The sequence below is a fragment of the Anopheles arabiensis genome, chromosome 3 (genome assembly GCF_016920715.1).
Source record: "Anopheles arabiensis isolate DONGOLA chromosome 3, AaraD3, whole genome shotgun sequence".
Taxonomy (NCBI): domain Eukaryota; kingdom Metazoa; phylum Arthropoda; class Insecta; order Diptera; family Culicidae; genus Anopheles; species Anopheles arabiensis.
In genome coordinates this window covers 18661741-18679648 of record NC_053518.1, presented here as the reverse complement: position 1 = coordinate 18679648, position 17908 = coordinate 18661741, and the positions used below count along the sequence as shown (strand labels likewise).

At 46.0% G+C, this 17908-nt stretch overlaps 1 protein-coding gene across 4 annotated transcripts in view; it reads left to right on the top strand.

The window, feature by feature from the left end:
• The window catches only part of LOC120900840, a 40335-nt gene extending 32202 nt beyond the window's left edge, over window positions 1–8133 (top strand). For 3 of the 4 annotated variants that reach the window (XM_040308344.1, XM_040308345.1, XM_040308346.1), the window contains 3 exons: window positions 2601–3237; window positions 3489–4276; window positions 4358–8133. In XM_040308344.1, the coding sequence (XP_040164278.1) occupies window positions 2601–3237; window positions 3489–4276; window positions 4358–6622 (3690 nt within the window). In that variant the 3' untranslated portion in view covers window positions 6623–8133. Of the gene's footprint in view, window positions 1–1244; window positions 1301–2600; window positions 3238–3488; window positions 4277–4357 lie in introns of those variants that run through there. The other variant, XM_040308347.1, reaches the window with a different exon arrangement.
• The last annotated feature ends 9775 nt before the right edge of the window (window positions 8134–17908 follow it).

Below are 17908 nucleotides of genomic sequence, written 5' to 3'. Positions count from 1 at the left end.
GCCTAACCGTTCATTAGTGTAGACTGGAAAACGTTCAAAATGCTATTAGAGCGATAAGCGATCGACTCGAAACCGGACGACCGAAGGAGCTGCTACTATCCTTCAATCACTGTCATCACTGTCCACCAGTTGCCTATCGGCGGTGGTCCACCCCATCGCCTACAGGTACGACAGGTGTGTGTGATTGCTGATAGTGCGTACGCCCGCTCGGTATGGATGCACATTATTATGTTTTTCTTCTATTTCTCTCGTCTCTGTTTCCTTCTCTCTCTCTCTCTCTCTCTCTCTCTCTCTCTCTCCCTTTCTCTCTGCCATGAACAAATCAGGTTAGTGTAATGATAATGGATGGCCGGGGACGAGAGTGAAAATGAAAAGTACGCTGCGTAATAATGCTGCTAGCCGTTATTTTATTACCATTGGAAAGTGTGATCGATAATTTAGAAATAAACGATTAGAAAGCGAAAAGGCCGAGGGCGGATGAGAAGGTTGTCTTCGGTGGATTTTAAGCAAGCTTTCAGCGTTCAGCGGCAGGAGCAGCCGGGCAAACATGTAGCATTCAAATCACTGTAGTTAAGCCATCACCATCGCCGTGGACGTGCCAGAAGCCACATTTAGCAACAATCTTAACGATAAATGATTCACCTGCTGACACATGCCCGTCAGCAAACGGTATCATCAGGCGTGATAACATTTAACCTCCGTGCCTAGCTTCGCCGCCCTACTGCCAGTGGAAGTGGAGCTGTGGGTTTGTTGTGATACTATCAACCCGAAGCGACCGGGCTCCGGCTAAGGGTAAGCTGGGGCAAAGATTTACTGCATCCACTTACCAGAGTATCAGGCAGGCAAGCAGGCAGAGAGGTTGGCAGGCCCATTAAAACCAGTGCGTGTGTGAGTAAGGAGATCGATTTAGCCGGCAGCATTTTTCGCCTGACTAACCTGCCTTTTGCTAAAGTGCTTGCCGTACATACGTACGTAGCGATGGGAAGGGCCGTCTTCCAATATCGAGCAGCAATCGATACCACCGAATGCGTTCCGGGTAATTGTTTCCCTCTCAGGTCCCCTCTACGCGTAAAGGTGTATTTTATCGCCCTTTGCCGATGATGGTACGTGATGATGCAAATATTTGACGATGCGATAAAGTTTATCAACGTGCGGAGTACATTGTTTTATCTATTTTGCGGTGGTAAAGGTGGTGACGGTGGATGTTTGATGGAATCAAAACTGTCCGAAAACAGTTTCACGGTTAGTGTTTAAAGTCGATCGGTTGGAAGAGCATTTAATTGTGGCCGGAGTTTGATTGGTGTGTTTGTTATATTTAGGAGAAAAAACAAAAACAAAAAAAGCTTATAGATTTTAAAAAGGAAAATGTGTTATTATGTGCATCTAAGAAATGTTAATCATAATTATAATCATATTCGATTAGGCATTGAAGAAGAAATTGAGTTTTAACAAGAGCTGTTCCTACGTTCCGCTTACATCCGCTTTGTGGGAACCGAGTTTTCCATCGGGAAATGTGCAAAGTGTGCAAAATTACTATCGATTAAATCACACCCGAACATTTCGAACACTGTGCCCTACCGCATGCCGCTGATTGCATATTAATGCGCCAAACCGTGATTAGCCCCATAACCGCATCCGTGCGATTATACATTCCACGCGAAAGATAGCGCGAATTTTCGGTGTACACACGCGTACGATTTTGCACTTTCCCGATGTAAAGCCGATTTGTTACAGTAAGTTTGTTCCAAGGGGTGTTGATTCCCCTCCCCGCTTAACGAGCGGCTGACCAGCAGCTCCAGTCTGTAATTAAAATGGAGTTTTTATTGTCACTTTGGTGCACGACGCCGCGTATCATGCGATCTCTCAAAAGGCGTCCGTGTGATTGCAGCATGTAGATATGATGAGACGTTCAATTTAATGAGGTGTTTTCCACTTTTTTTGTGTGTGTTTACAACCACTGGAAGAGAACGGGCTTTCACTTGAGCGGTGGAAAAGAAAGTACAAGCACACGAAAATAGTTTGAGTGAGTGGACAACACGGTTTTAAAAATCAAAACATAAACCTCGAAAAAAGGGCTGTGAATAAAATATTGTTGCGCACACCACACTCAGACAAAGTGTTCGTTTACATTCATAATAAGGGAGCTTGCGTGTGGTTTTAAAATGACAAAGAAACAGTTGATAGTGGTCGGACCATTTCCTGAAAATGGCTCCAGTGGAGAGCAAAAAACTAGAACAATTTTAATCCGTAGCGTAAGCCGTGTAACGTGAAGTGAAGCTATAAATATGCAAATAGGGGAAATTTATGCTCAAAAAAAAACCTCTTTTGAACAGGACGAGCAGCTGCAGAAGCAACTTCGTCGTTCGGTGCAGGGAGAGTTGTAAAGTTTTCCCGTTTTCCTTTTGAGCTTAATGAACTGGCGCGTTCGGGAGCTGACGGGAGTGAACCTACTTGGCTGGCAATAAAAGTCGGTGTGCTTTTAAAGTGGCCAGCGCGCATCGTTTACATTTTGCCTTTACAGCATTTACAGCCTTCTGCAAAGTTTCCCACTAAATCCTTTTTTTTTTCTTGCTTCCCTCGCCCTCTCATCTCGCTTCTAGACGGAAGCGGCAGAAAAGTATGACACGATGACGAATGACGATAGCTGCTCGACGTCCGACGCCTGTACTGGCGCAACCGACACCACCGATGCCGGTGCAGCAAAGCGGACGAAGCAACCCCAGCAGGACGATGTGGCCCATCTGCGACGGGCTGACAATGGGCAGGTTCGGCGCAAGCAGCGCCCCTCCAGCACCGGCCTTGACGGGGTAATCGGCCCCCGGACCCACCTGAAGCTAGTCAGCCAGGAGCTGGAATGGGAGCGGAAGTTCCGGGACGATCAGCTGTCCCGCATACTGAAGGCGCTGATAGCATTCGAGACGCGGCTAAAGAACGAGCAGAGCCGCATCAAGCAGCAGCTGTACGAGAAGGATGACGTTATCAACCGCCAGAACTGTGCGATCAAGCGGATGAAGCGCAAGCTGGCCGCGGAAGACGAGTCGACGACGGTGGAGGAGGAGGGTGGTGAGGATGCGTCGGTAGCGAAGAAGAATGTCGCGCTACCGGCGACCATTGACGAGGTGGCCCAGTACTGCCCAAAGTGTCGCAAAAACTACTACCGGCTCGAGTGCCGTACGAGCGGGACGCAAACGTTCGAGTACTGTCGGGACGCGGACGGTGCGGAGAGTGTCAATACAGGTAAGTGGAGGGGATCCACTCAGTAGCGTAAGTTGATATGTGGGAGGTTTGCGCCTAAGAAGTTTGTGACCAAGAAGTTTGCGACCAAGAAGTCTGTGCCTAAGAATTTTGCGACCAAGAAGTTTGCAATCAAAAGAGTTATGACTTTTGTGTACCCATGATTAGACTCATTTTATTCCTGATTCATTCATTTTATTAAAAAAAACATACTTACACAATTTCCTCTTTTTCCCTTTTATTTTAATTCACAGAAAACTTGTCCCTCAACAGTGTGGAGTACGCTTCGTCGAGCGAGGAACAGGAATCGTCCCTTTACGTGCGTGCGAACTCGTTCAAGGACGCACGGCGCAGCCGGAAGTACACGAGCAAGCGCTCCTACCAGGGCTATCAGCGGGGAACCGCCTCCCGGGCGAGCAGCTTCAAGAGCAATGCGTCCGGCCCGGCCACCGGTACGCTGGCGAAGCTGGTCGAGCGGAACGCCCGCAGCCGGCTAAGTTGCCCGCGCGAGGAGGAGCCGGGCTGCGAGGCGTACGTTAACATCGAACCAAATGCGAATGTGCCTAAAATAGTAATCTACGAAAACTACGAAAGCGACAAGGAAAACAAGCGAATGGGAGATCAGAACCGGCAGGAGTGCGACAACAACTACGACAACGTCGAGCCGTACTCGAACCGCATCGACACGCTGCACGGCATCCACGGCCGAACCGGTGGCCGGTACAATGGGAAGGTCCTGCAGGAGGAGCAACGGAGCGAGGAGAATCGGGCGGGTGAATACCGACTCGTCGGATCGTCCCAGCGGGGCGATGGCAGCGAGCAGATGGAGCTGGACGATGGGACCATCTTCTACGAGGCGAATGCCAGCGCCGGAAGCGTGAGCAATCAGCAAAAGTACACCGAAGGCATGGAGATGAAGCAAACGATCGAAACGAACGACGACTGGTACGCGAGCGCCAGCGACATGGAGGACTCGGACACGGCCCTCGGCAAACCGTACAGCAATGCCGCCGTCAATCCGGTGCTGGAGTGTGTCAATCAGGTACGGTTGATGGGAGGGGTGGGGAATAAAAACCGAAAAAAGGAACCATTTTAGTGATTATTATGCTTCTCTACGCCGTAGATACTTCTTCAACAATCGATGGATGGTTTTGGAGACAGCAACAAGGACACGAATGGGGAGGCGCCGGGCGAAGAGGAACACTACATAAAGGCACAGCAAACAACGCCACCGCCGGCGAAAGAGCACACGGCCGTCCGCTCGAAGCGCGTCCACTTTTCCACGCAAAACAGCATGGTGCAGGTGCCGCGGATATCGCTCCAGCAAACGGCCGGCAGCAGCAGCAACTCCAGCCACGGGTCGGCCAACCATCGGACGAAGGACGACAAAGTGTCGCCGACGTACGAAATCCAGAGCATCTACAGCAACGAGTACGAGCCGATCGGGTCGGAGCAGAACTCGTACTCGAACTACTACGTCGACATGGAGTCGAAGCTCGGCTCGGAGGACCGTGAGAGGGAGCACGCATTGGCGGAGAAGCGCAAAACACCGCCCGCTCTCCCTCCGAAACCGGCCAACCTGCTGAAGCTGCAGCAGCTGTCGAAGGGCAATCAGCAGCAGCAGCAGCAGCAACGACAGCTTGTGTCAACACCGGGGAAAGGTCGCACCGGTTCGTCCGCCCAGAGTGACATTGCCGAGTCGGAGCCGGACTACTGTTCGATCAGCGAAATCCAGGACTCGGTCAAGTGCGTGCAGATAGTGGCGGAAATTCACAAGGACGCATGCGAAGACGATTACTCGCTGGTGGATGGGGAGGCTCGGGACGGGGAGAAGAAAGACCAGACGGAAGCAATTGTCAGTCAGCAGCGAGGTGAGCTTTCGGTTGAGGAGCAAAAGAGCTGCACCGAGCTGGAGGAATCGTTCGCCGACGTGCCGAAGCTGCCGAACGTGGCGGAAATAGTGCCACCGAAGAAGGAACCACTGAACAAGTTCATTAGCCAGGACAACTACATCACCAAATCGTCCGGCAGTGGGTCGTCGGCGTCTTCGTCACCCGCCAAGACGGGTGGGGTAGCCACCACTCCCAGCAAAAAGGACGGCGAGTTCCGGGAACAGCTTTCCGAGATAATTGCGGAAATCAACAAACAGTCGCCCGCCATTCGGAATGCGTCGAAGAAGCAAATCCCGGTCAAGGAGCTTGGGTCACCGTTCCGGGGCGTCAGCCAGATACCGAGCGTTACGTTCCAGTCGAAGCTGAAGCCGGTTGATAAGCTGAGCTTTTTGGCCAAGAGCTCAACTGGTGGCTTGTCTGGATCGATTCCGAGCCTCAGCCACAATACACCGAAGCTGGCGGCGAGCTCAATTGCACGACCTTCCCTGAAGCCTTCCATGCTTAAGTCATCCCTCTCGACGAAGGCTCTCTCGAGCACGAATCTCGCCCTTGGAGGTGGTTTGAACCAGTTCGGAAGTCCGGTGAAAACGGTTTCTTACATCCCGAACTTGAAGTCGGTGAGTGTGGCTAGTCCACTGGCGACTGCCGGTGGCACTAATGCCGGTGTGGGATACTCACCTGCAAAAGCAACCACTTCACCGGTCAAAAAAGTGACAAGTACGCTCAATCTTACTGTCGGAACGGGCACTGTTGCCTCAACTGCCACCTCAGCTCCCGTAATTATTGCCGAAGACAGCAAGCTACCGATACAGGCCGAGTTTGATTGGTACAATCTGGACGCGGAGTACGGTAAATCCAACCAGCCGGACGTGATTGTGGAAGCCGATCCCAGCACGCACGGTGACGAGGCGGATGGGACCGGCGATGAGGAGCAGATGGAGGAGCAGGAGGACGGTGCTGAGAGTCCTTCCAAGAAGAAACCATCCCAACCGGAAGCAGTAAACGGTGGTTCGACGGGTGAATGTGAACGGTCTTCAAGTAATGCGCCCCCTACCACTAACACCGAAAACGGAACTGGCAGTGTGTGTGGCGAGGAGGAGGAGGAGGAGGAAGAAGAGGAGCTGGAAAACGTTGAGTACAATCTGGACGAAGAGTACAAAAGCTTGGGACCGCTGGTGCCGCCGCCCGACATTATCATACAGAAAAGCGTTCACCCACCGATAACGCCGCCCAAGAATGGGAAAATCCCCTACAACAGTTTGTCGTTTAAGGAGCTAATGCAGCTTAACGAAACGCCCAAGATGCACGGACCGGAAGCGAAGGCGGCGAAGGTAGCGAAGACGGGCGGCGGCGGCGGTGGTGGCTCGCTCGCCGGGCCGGAGAATGGACCGAGCGGCAGAAACTATGAACACTTCCTGGACGATTCGGGGCTCTGCTCGAAGCCGATCATACTGCCGCGCAAGAAGCGCGTCTACTACTCCGGACCGTTCGTGTGACCGGGCTGTGGTTGGAGTGTTGTTTATTTGTTGTTCGATTTGTAGGATAGTAGAGCTCGGGTCGGTCGTTTTTTGGAATGGGGGATGTGAGGTGGTAGGCCCCTGTGGTTAGGCAGATTAGGCAGATGATTTACTTAATATCCGTATCGGTATACGGTAAGGCGATTACCCAGTGCATTATTAAGCAGATACAGCTTCAGAACTACCGCAAAAACCCTTTCCCACAACACTCAGCACAGACACTATCTGCCAAAAAGGGAATGAAAGCTCTCTCTCTCTCTCTATCTCTGTCTCCTGGGAGTCATGCTGCGTGCGTCATTTTTGCTCCAGAATGTTTTGCGATTAGTATGTGAAGGATGGGATTGATCGTTTCCTTTTCCCGGTGAAAAGGTTTAATGCTCGCGTTCAACGCAAACAGGGTTCGTCCAGTTTCATTTATTGGTTCTCCAATACGCTCCAACACGGCTTGATGCATTCGTTCAGTGCAGTTAATCGCATTGCAGCATAAATTCAGTTTGCACTGCCATTATCGCAATGCTGATTGAATTGTGCACTCGTGTCACGTACTGGGCCCGTCCGTAATCGGATGGCGTTAATTAGATCAGCCGTGGCTCAACCGTGCCTCGTTGGGCATGTCATCCTCGTGCGGGATCGGTACGGGAGGGGGGGAGAGGAAGAAGGGAAACTGTCCGTGCTGTCGTTCATTTATGCAAATGCTGTTCGGGACGGTTGACCGAGGTTTGTGTCCGGTTAAATGGTCCCACCACAGTGGGTGAGTGTCAGACTTGGGTCTCCCTTTCGGGGAGAGGTGCTCGTCCGCCTCGCTCAGTGGGGCCGGCCACGGCCATATAATACGGTTAGTGTCTTTTTTAGTTTTGTATAATATTGACGGACCAATATGAATGGAACGAAAGTGACGAACCGGACTAATTGCATACGTGCTGAATTATTAATGCAATCATTCATAGATGCAAAATCGAGGACTGCGCTTCAGTAGTGCGTCATTACCCTTGCAGCAGAAGTAGATCGTGTTGAAGCTGTTTAGGAAATGGAATTTTGCTTGCCCTTTTTCGTTTTTGTTTTTGTAGTTCAAGAGGAGTGTCATTTACCTTGCGCGTTGCGTCGTGTCATTGTACCAGATGGGAGGCAAAGAAACTCTTAGAAATTCGAGCAGAACGTTGCAGCAGTTAGAGTGTAATGAAAGTTATTAAACCCGTGCATCGTGTAACCCAGGTACGGTACGGTGACAGTGTATAAATATATAAACAAAATAGAGCAATTTCGTTTCATTCACCCACTTCGCCTTAGATAGTCCAACGCTTTCCACGTGTTTAATGGAAATTAGCTTAAGCGTACAACAACGAACTCCCGCGGTTGGGGGTTGTTTTCCCATTGCTTGCTAACATTTATAGGAAGAAAGAAAACCACAAACAGCATACAAACAATTGGAAATAAATTCAGCAGAGTAAAGGAGGATATATTATTTATTCGCTTACATTGGAAAAAAACGACACTGCGTGTTTGTGTTTGACATTTAAAATTCAACTTGGCTTTATTTAATCCGAAAAATGCGTGATGAGGTTGCCGGTTTTATTTATTTTCATGTGTAGCTTTCCCTTTCATTTTCCTAGGCTCTACAGTGCGTCAGCTGATATTGAATTTTATTTCCTCCCTTGGTGCCTGATGAAAACTCGCTTCTCATTCTATCTATACGATGTGAAAATTCATTATCGCCCGTTCGCAATGTGTGTGTGTTTGTGTTTTTCTACACTGCCGGTTATTTTGTTTTGCCTTTCTCTGCCTCCCCGGAACTTTAACTGGATTAAACCTTTGCAATTTCCCACTGCCGGGTTGGTTGGTGTCATTACTTTCATCGCATCGCTCGCGCAGGGCAAAAAGGCCACGGGCGGCGCTGCGCTTGCTGATATGGAGAACCTGCCGCATTTCAGCACCCGGGGCACGCGGGCATTTCGCGTTGGACGTGTTAATGAGAAGTTGATTTGCAGACAATCACTCGCGAGGTTGGTTGCTTTTTTTTCTCGTTCCCTCCTCAACAACGCTGTGCCTTCATTCCTGCTTCCTAAAGGTCCCCTTTTAGGGCACGGCACGCAGGGGTGATCTATCTTGAGCGCGCGAGCGAGTAGCTGAGAAAGGTGAAAGTTGAAGCCAAACGTGCTACACTGTACGGCAAATCCCCTTTTTGCATGATACCATTTTATTCCTACATTTTCTTGTCACTTTTCAAGTGAGCTTTTTCCTCTCCCCTCACTTCCCTATCCATTTTCCTTGGCATATTTCCCTCTTAATTATGCATTCTGAATGGGGTGGGATGCTGCAGCGCGGTGATCATACAGCTTTTAACTGTGCGTTCTTTTGTTAGAAATTGTGTAGCCATTATTTTTTTTATCCACCTGCCCGTGTGCGTGCACACGAAACGTTTTTACGATTTAAATTTGTATAAATCATAAATTCTAGTGCAGCTAATTACGATAAAGCGAGCATTAAATGGTTGGAAAGTGAAAGGATTGAGTTGTGGATTAGTGTGGGTAATGTGTGCACGGTGTGGTTTAGCGAAACAGCAAGGCAACTAGATCGGTTTTTGGTGCAGAGCATAATCGTGAGCACGCTCATTAATTAGAGGTAGCTTAGCAGGGCACGGTGGGCACTCTCATGGCACACTATGGTGGTGCAGGCGATGCAGCTCTTGGTGCGGCAATTTGATACGAATACGTCGATAATCCGGCTTTATTTCGCTTTGCATAGTGGAAAAAGGCGTTCAATTTCATTGTCCTTTTTTGCAGGCATCAAGTTCTGACTGGCATTATCCAGTGCTGGTGGAGCGATTTTATGCTTCATTTTACTATTGATTGTACTCATCCCCGCGGAAGCTCTCTACACGGGTCGATAAAAGCATGCTTTTAGCGTGCGCTTAACGTTGCGTATTAGAATATGGAGCAGTAGCATCAAAAATCTACCCAACGCTCTATCGACACAACGGACAATGCAGTCCTCTTTTTTGGAGGAGTGAATTTTCATGGTCCATCGTTTTGATCCTCCCGTTCTGATTCCATGACCTATCGGATGGTTATGAGAACGATGAAGCGCTCGTGCACTCGTTGTGTGCCATTATGGTCCACAGCAACGATGCCGATGATGAGCATGACGATGATGATGATGCTGGACGTATGCTAACACTCTGCGTTGTTTGAGGAACGAAATTTATTCTGCAACATGGAGAGACATGAGATGCGATACAATGGCCCCGAGCACTATGAATGCAGTATGCAAACGGTGCGCAAGGTTTTGTTTGGTGAAATTTTGAAGCTCTTCATAGAAGAGTCTGTGACATCGTCTGGCCGGCGGTTGGCTTGTTACTGATGCAGTTGTCAGTCGGAACAATTACAGCCTAATGCATATATTTATGATAATTGGGGACATCGGGTGGCCTTTGACCGGGCCTAGAGGTACATGGCGTGGTGGCCGAATGACGTTATCGGTGCAGTGAGGTGTATTTGCAAACACACACACACACACACACACACACAGACGCAGATGTAATTGGGGGGGACTGTTGGTTGGCATTTGAATGCCTATTATGGTTTGACTTTGTCCGATTGTAGTTTGGTACAATGAAACAAATGCAGCTGGAACGGCTTCAAATGGTAGCAGCATCGTTTGCAACAGGCATTTAAAAGCGTTGAACGTAGTAGTGCTTTTAAATCTGTATTCAATTAATACTTTTTTTTAAGTGTGGGAAAAGGGTTGTAAAACTGATAGTAATTTAATAAATAAATAGAAACCTACGCAGTGCCTAAAACGGGGCTGTTATTTGTTTGTAGAGAATTATTTGTTTTGCAGATTAGTGTATGCATAAGTAGCCATCTCGGGTCAAAAGCTACCACAGCTATTAACACTAAGGTTAAGTAGTCAGTGATAGCGCTAGTTGTCATCTTTCCTTAGTTATCTATAACGATTTCGTAGTCTGGATCTGTTGCAGAAGTGTCGAACTATCGTATGTAATTCTTCTATCTCGGCTTTAATGACAGACGTCTTCACCACCTAATGTGGAAGAAACCACTGACTGTCTGCATTGCACTGGTCTACCTTTCTGTATGGACTGCCATAAGAAAATTAAAGGGATTTGCAAATCTTGAGGTTCTTGATACACGGCAGCAACATATGAGGTAAAAAATCTTCTAAATAGCTTCATATTAAAAGGGCTCCCACAATATTGAACAGAGGCATAACGTAGGGGACCACAATTCATAAACGGGGTATAGTCCTATTTCATTAGTATGCAGGGTTTTCGGGGGCGGTCCCGTGGTACAGTTGTCAACTCGAACTACTCAATGACATGCTCGTCATGGGTTCAAGCCTAGAATGCACCGTCTCGCCGTAGCAAGCATAGACTTATCCGGCTACGTGGTATTAGAATAAAGCCTTGGAAGCCTGTATAAGCCGGCATGTCCGTATAGGACGTTACGCCAAATAGAAGAAGAAGAAGTAGGGTTTTTGGAGTCAATTTTCAATGTTCAAAACATTTTTCATTGATTGCGAGATATTTTTCAACATCTGTCAAATGTTGTATTTGCATCACAATAATATTTCAGTTCTTCACCATGATTTTCAACACGTCCGAAGCTAGATTGAGTTTGACAGTTATTTGTGGTGTGTTGAAAATCATATGTAAGAACTAAAATTTTATTATGATGCAAATACATCATTTGATAGATGTTGAAAAACATGTATATATTAATTGGTGTATTAATGGTGTACACATTCGAAAGAGACTTGGAAAACCCTCTAAGCTACCGAAGTAAGTTTTGCGAAGGAACCTTATCCTAATTCTGCGTAAAGCATAGTTCACATTTTAGCAAATCGATTCAGTTTGTGAGATTTTAAGCAATATAACCTTGTTTGTCATTGATATATTGTTTACGACGTAAGTTAACCTTACAAAATTTTGCATTTAATTCTGAAACAAAGCTGAACAATGCCCTAATAACCACCTTTCATAATTTCGCAATTCGAAGAAATTTGATTGCACTGCGTTCTCCATATTCCACCTGGAATACCTTATCAAATCACACCAAGATGTAACCCTCAACAACTGCGTGACAATTTTTGGATAAACAAATTCCACTCTCTCACCAACCCAAAGCACCATTTTTCGTCTTTCGAGTACACTCCAGTACAACCATCGCCACGAACTCGTGTTTCCTGCGAGCGTAAATAAGTCGGTCCGTTTGGCAATAAAAACCTCGTCTCGTCGGCTGGCTGGCGGGAGGGAGTTTAATGGAAGTTCATTTGTTTCAATCAACCATCAGCAGCCCGGTGCAGCGAACCGTTCACCAAACGAACCCAAACACATCCTCTCCAATCCAAATCTTCGCTTGACTTTTAGCCGATAGTCGAAGGAGACAAATCCTCTGCCGGAGGATCCCAAGAACGGGCGGGGGGGGGGTGATTGGTGGCAGTGGGAGCCGGAATCCGGGTCGCTTCGGAGCGGAGATGAAAGCTTAATCTTGCGCAAATAACAACACGCTCGGACCGTTTCGCGATTCGTTGACGACTGTGCGCTTTCCGCGCCAACATTTTCCGCAGGACGAACGGTTTTGCCGTCCTTCTCTCACGCACGCTCTTACATGTTCTTCCTTCCCTCTCTGTCTGTGAGAATGATTGGACGGGATTTGGGTCATTGAAACCGAGGCCATCGGTGACAATTGTACTGCCAGCGTTAATCCAAGTCGCCCGGGGGATCCACAGAGGTAGCCCGCAGAGAAGTGCTCGTCAGTAGGCCTTGGGATGCGAAACTTTTGCGCTTTCCCGTCACGTTGCCGGCACGTGACGTCCTTACACCGTGGCAGTTTGTTTTTATCGTCACGGTTTCGTTTTTTTGTTTGTTGTTGCTTCTTTTGCTTTCGGGACAGTTTGCTCATCGTCGTTTAGGTTCGTGATGATACACTTTACATTAACATGGCTAGTAAATTAAAGAATGTCACCGTTTAGTTGTTTCGTGAGTGTTCTTGTCGTATTGCGCCATATTGCACACTTTTTTGTTTTGTCTTTCGTTTTGGCCGAAATTATTTATTCCGATCATTCCGAGCAATCGGCGTTCAATGACCGGCATGAACTGTGGCGCACGGAAGGTCGTGTGATGTGCGCGAAAAACTGGTGCAGCGTGCGTTTGGCTGCCTCTCCGCGATGATGCATACCGCGTGTTGCCGTTGCATCACTGCACTGCGTTTCATCATCGTTCTCTTGCACTGTTCTGCCTGTCCGGTAAGTGGTTGAGTGGCAAATTATTACACCTCTGTTTTTTGGACTTTTTTTGTTATTTGTGTGCATCAAATGTTTCCCATCCCAGTCGAGCGGAGCATTTGCGTATCGCGCGAAAACACTCGCGCTGGCCACTAATGTGCAACGGCATTTGCAACGGTATTGACCTTTTTTCTGCATGTTTGTTTTGCTATTATGTTTCTGCTGCTGCTGCTGCTCTACTGAGAAAGTCCGAGGGAACTGGGGCAACATTTGACCGCTGCGGTGGACGGCTTTTGTGAATTCCGGTCCCATGAACTAACCGCTTAATATCACACTCTCGCGGGCAAGGGTCACTTAAAAGTATAAAATAAAGAACCCATGTTTACGGTCAACTTTTTCCCGCGAAAGGCTAAACCGTACACAACGTGCTCCATTCGTACCAGACCCGAACCAAATGGTAAACAGAGAATATTTCATCGCACTTCATTCCGGAGCAGCGCTCGAGCGAGTGGTTTGGCTGCTCCGTGGACAACAACAACAACATCAACGGCGGCGAATGGCGCCAGTTGGAAATGTCAGCCACGCCAATGCTCCATGACTTTATCGGTATCGGTTCGCTGAGCAGCAGTAAAACCAAAGCACCTTTCGCTTGTAGTTTGGTGACTGCTGGGCTAAATCAAGATCAAGGTGTAGCTAGTGCGGATTTGACATTTCGCGCACCGTTTGGACTTTTTCCTGCCACCAGTAATCGAAACTAAGGTTAGGGTATTTTATAATTATTCATATTATTCATAAATTATGCTAAAGGAAGGTGTAGTGCCCTACACGGAAAGTTTATTTAATTTATGGCCTCATTTAGACGATAGGTGCTTAAAAACAAAGCGCTATTTATCTCATCATTATATCACATGAGCTCGTGTGTGTGTATGTGTTGGTGATTTTTGCCCAAAAAGGTCTTAAGTGTCTGGCATTTGTTTTTGTTCGGTGGCAACTTCGTAGCTTATAAATCAAACTCATAATAGTCTTCACCTAGTTGGCCAGCTCGGCAAATATCTAAGCTCTTATCATTTATTCAGGGTTGCAAATGTTATGAAACATCTTTGATATTGAGTTACGTTATTGTTGGAAGTCATATTAACTTAACATAGTGGATAAAAAAGACAGGTAGTCCACGAGATATATGGTACTTGATAAACGACTCCCAGAAGCTCATTCATTCAAATTTGACTGTTCTTGGAGCTCAAACTTTAATCATTTCTACACCTTCATTTGAGGTATTTTGGTAAAAAAGCCGATTTTGAGCTACGCAAACTTTTGAGAAACGCGAAAGATTAGAAGATACTGATTTTTATTGCATATTACACTCTTTTTGATAAGGATGTCTGCAATAAAATAGGTAATAAGTTTAATACGAACACGGTTAGATTCCAATTTAGATTGTATTTTTCAACTCTTATTAACTTAGTATAATTCATCATTGATAATTGTCATTAATTTATGGTCCCAAAACATCTAAAATTTCATATTCTTACAGTAATAGAGAATGTCATATAATTATGTGCTTGCAATATATATTCTCTATAAGGCTGTGCTATCTAAGATTTAAAGATGCACTTATTATATTGGAATTCTCCTTTTCTGGGCAATTTGTGGGAATAATTTGTTGACTTATAACCTTACGAACTCGATGAACGATCCTTATCCAAGGACAAAATTTGGGGGAGCTTGTAGAGATTGCTATAAGAACAAGTCAAAAGGTAGGACTTCTAATATAATCTCAATGGTAAAGCCTCATCGAAGTCATGGCTAGGCATTATTGTAGTATACTCTCAAACGTTTATTTGGTTTTAATTCTTGGTAACTGCAATTTGCTTATTATGAAGCTTATAAAGCTATATAATGCTCCTGTCCTGTAATCTCTTCTTGAGATCAACTCTCATTCCTTCATCCAAGTTATGGGAATAAAAAATAAACTATTCCACGATTGCTACAAATATGCCATTTGTAACTTCTCCTGTACGTCAACTAGCATCGTGAATTTCAAGCCATTTAACACGCTGATCTGACAATTTGAAACACTTACACCCCGTAGCTGAAAACCCTGCTCGTTTTTGCCATACCCGGAATTGGCTGCGAACTAAAATAAGGCGACCAGCAAAAGGGCAAAGACACCCAACCGGGCCAACAACAGCGTGTACGACACGCGTACGACATTTAACCACCACTGCACCAGTGTCTGCGGCGGTCGAATTCGAACCACTCCGCTCGGTAGAGTAGAGTGGCTGCGGGTTAAATCCCACCGGATTGGCCATATCTTTTACCCGGCAGCAATGGGATCCAGTGTACACAAAAGAAAAGCTCTACCCGTTGGCTCAAGAAAATAAGCTCGCGTAACTCAACACGCGCGCTCTCTGAGGGTTTGCGTTTTCCGCTTCTTGGTGTGTGAGTTTTTGAAATTCTTAAGAGTGGTACGCGTTGGGAGTGGTAGCGGAAAAGGAAGGGTATCCCAAACAGAGCAGAAATGGAATCGGGTCCTTTTCTTCGGCTAGTGCTTCCCAGGCTGTACGTTGACAACTTGCGTTAGTTTAGAGAGGTTCATGGTAGTGTACAATAAATATTACATTACACGATGCTTGGTCGTATAGAAATTCGTGAATTCCAGCATTTGCCGCACCAGATTACATCTTCCAAGAAGGAGTGCGCTCCTTCCACGGACGAAGCTCCTCCATTTCAAGAAGAAGCGTCTGAAGCATTGTAAAAGCGTCCATTTTTGTGTGTGAAAAATCTTCAAAAAAACATTGGGTTTTCGCAAAACAAACAAGTGTGCTGCTGGTGCGAAACAACACCCTCCAGGGCTTAACGAAATACTGTTGAAGTGGTTGCTACATTCGGTGTAGTGTGTCCTGGCATGTGTAGCGGGTGTACAGAGGATGAAAAAGCGATCAACACTCATATGAAGCCCGGGGAGGCTGCGACACACACACGTGTACATATGAAGTGGCAAACATTCATTCATACGTAATCGGGACTGAGAGCGAAGCATACACGCATCCACCCGACAGGTACGCCGCTCTGCAATAATAAACAACAATGTTTGACTGTTTCTGTTCAAGTTGCTGTTAATCCCGAGCCGAGACGGCTTTAAGCCACCCGAATTGTGGAGCATGAAAGCAAAGCTCACTTGGAATGGCTTGGTTTTGTTTGAGTTGGAAGAAAAGCTTTAGAAATAATCCGGAAGTTAGGTTTTGGTAAATTGTAAGCCATGAGTTTTGTTATATTTTTGGAATCCTGAATTTTTTTAAAATAAATGACGAGCAACGCCTTTATGGAGCAAGCCTTCATTGATTCCAATGTAAGTTGTATCCAGTGGTAAAAGCATCCAGCAATTTCATAAGAAAATCCTGCCTTCACGATTATTAAAGGTTTTAGAACTCGAGTCAAGTTGTATTACAGGATTTTCCAAGTTACTTTCAAACGTGCATATTGTTATTCACCGCATGCAAGATGTTAATCCAAATCAATTTGCCATTTTATTTCCATCAAAATCCTGTGAAGTCTTCGTAGTATTTCTATCCTAATAATGACCATTTGCAATTAGTGTCACAATTGCTTCAAGAAATGCATGCCATTTAACACTATTTTGTTTAAACTGTTGGCGAGTTCTTCATCAAACTCCTACGCTAAGCAGAAATTCCTGTAGTTCAGAATTTAAAATCAATCATTAATAAACGCCAATGCCTTAACATGTTAGACTTAGCTGCTATCACAATATAGTTCCAATTCATAACGATAATCATAAGCAAATTGATTTGCGGAATTTTCAGGCTGTATCAACTGATCCAGATAATGAAATAATGAAATACGTGTATCTAGTAGAAGCTTTTGGTTTACTCAAATAGTGTATGTGGTCGTTTATGAGTAAATCATATTGATGGTTGGTCCTGTATGTACCTATTAACCATATTGATTCGGGTGCCGAGGGTTGTGTAGTGATTGCTTCATTTACTAATCGTGTTTTTCCTGCTCATGACAACCAACGAAAGCTTCTTCCTAGCAATCCCAAAGTAATTTGTTTTTTAAGGTGTATGTATGAAACTGAATCATAGGACGATTGACGATTATTTATTCTTTGTATATTTTGTTATACAAATATCATTGATCTTCTTCGCACCATGTTGATGAGAATACATTTGGATTCATGTTTTTTCAATTAAAATGAGTTCTTCAGTATATTTATTAAGTAGTGCAATATAGGATTAAGTCAATTTGAATTGCACATCCCCGTGACATTCCTATTAGTATCCGGTTGTAGAAGTATTGTGACGTCATTGGTGACGTTGTTTACGTTAAACCAACAGTTAAACATAAGTAGTGTAGCATTTCTATTCCTACAATACATTAAACTCAATTTTGCTTTTGCACGAATCTTACAGCTTCACAAAACCAGTTACTGCTTTATTGACCAAACATGTAACCCTTGTTTAATGCTTGTTTATCCTCGCACCAAAATAAGCCCGTAATGAGCAACGACGAGGGCGCAGGATGGAGGGGGGGGATGGGTAAAAAACGCAAACTACTCCACCGCCGGAAACAACAATGCCGCGGGTCCATCCGAAGAAGGAAGTATAAATGAAATAAATACCATACCATTCCAAATTGGATTATTAAGATCAAGTGGCAGCGTTACCTCACGGAGATGCGCAGCAGAATTCGGGCGGACCGCCCGAAAAGTGAAGCCTTTCTCGAGCGAACCAAACCAATTATACACATTCTTCGCAAGACGCTCTCTGCGCACTGGAGAACAATTCTTTAATTATTATCTATTCCTCGCTTTGCCGCGGCATTGTTCGTGAAAAATGCTCGCTCCAGAGCGAAGAACTGTCGGCAAACGAGGAACGTCGAGAAGATGTAGCTAAAAACAAATACCCATCGCGATCGCGTCGGTCGATCCAGATGGGTGAGTATCCATTTCCGTTCGTGTTTTCGGGCGGCCATTCCGCCGTATTTTGGGAGGGGAATGGGAAA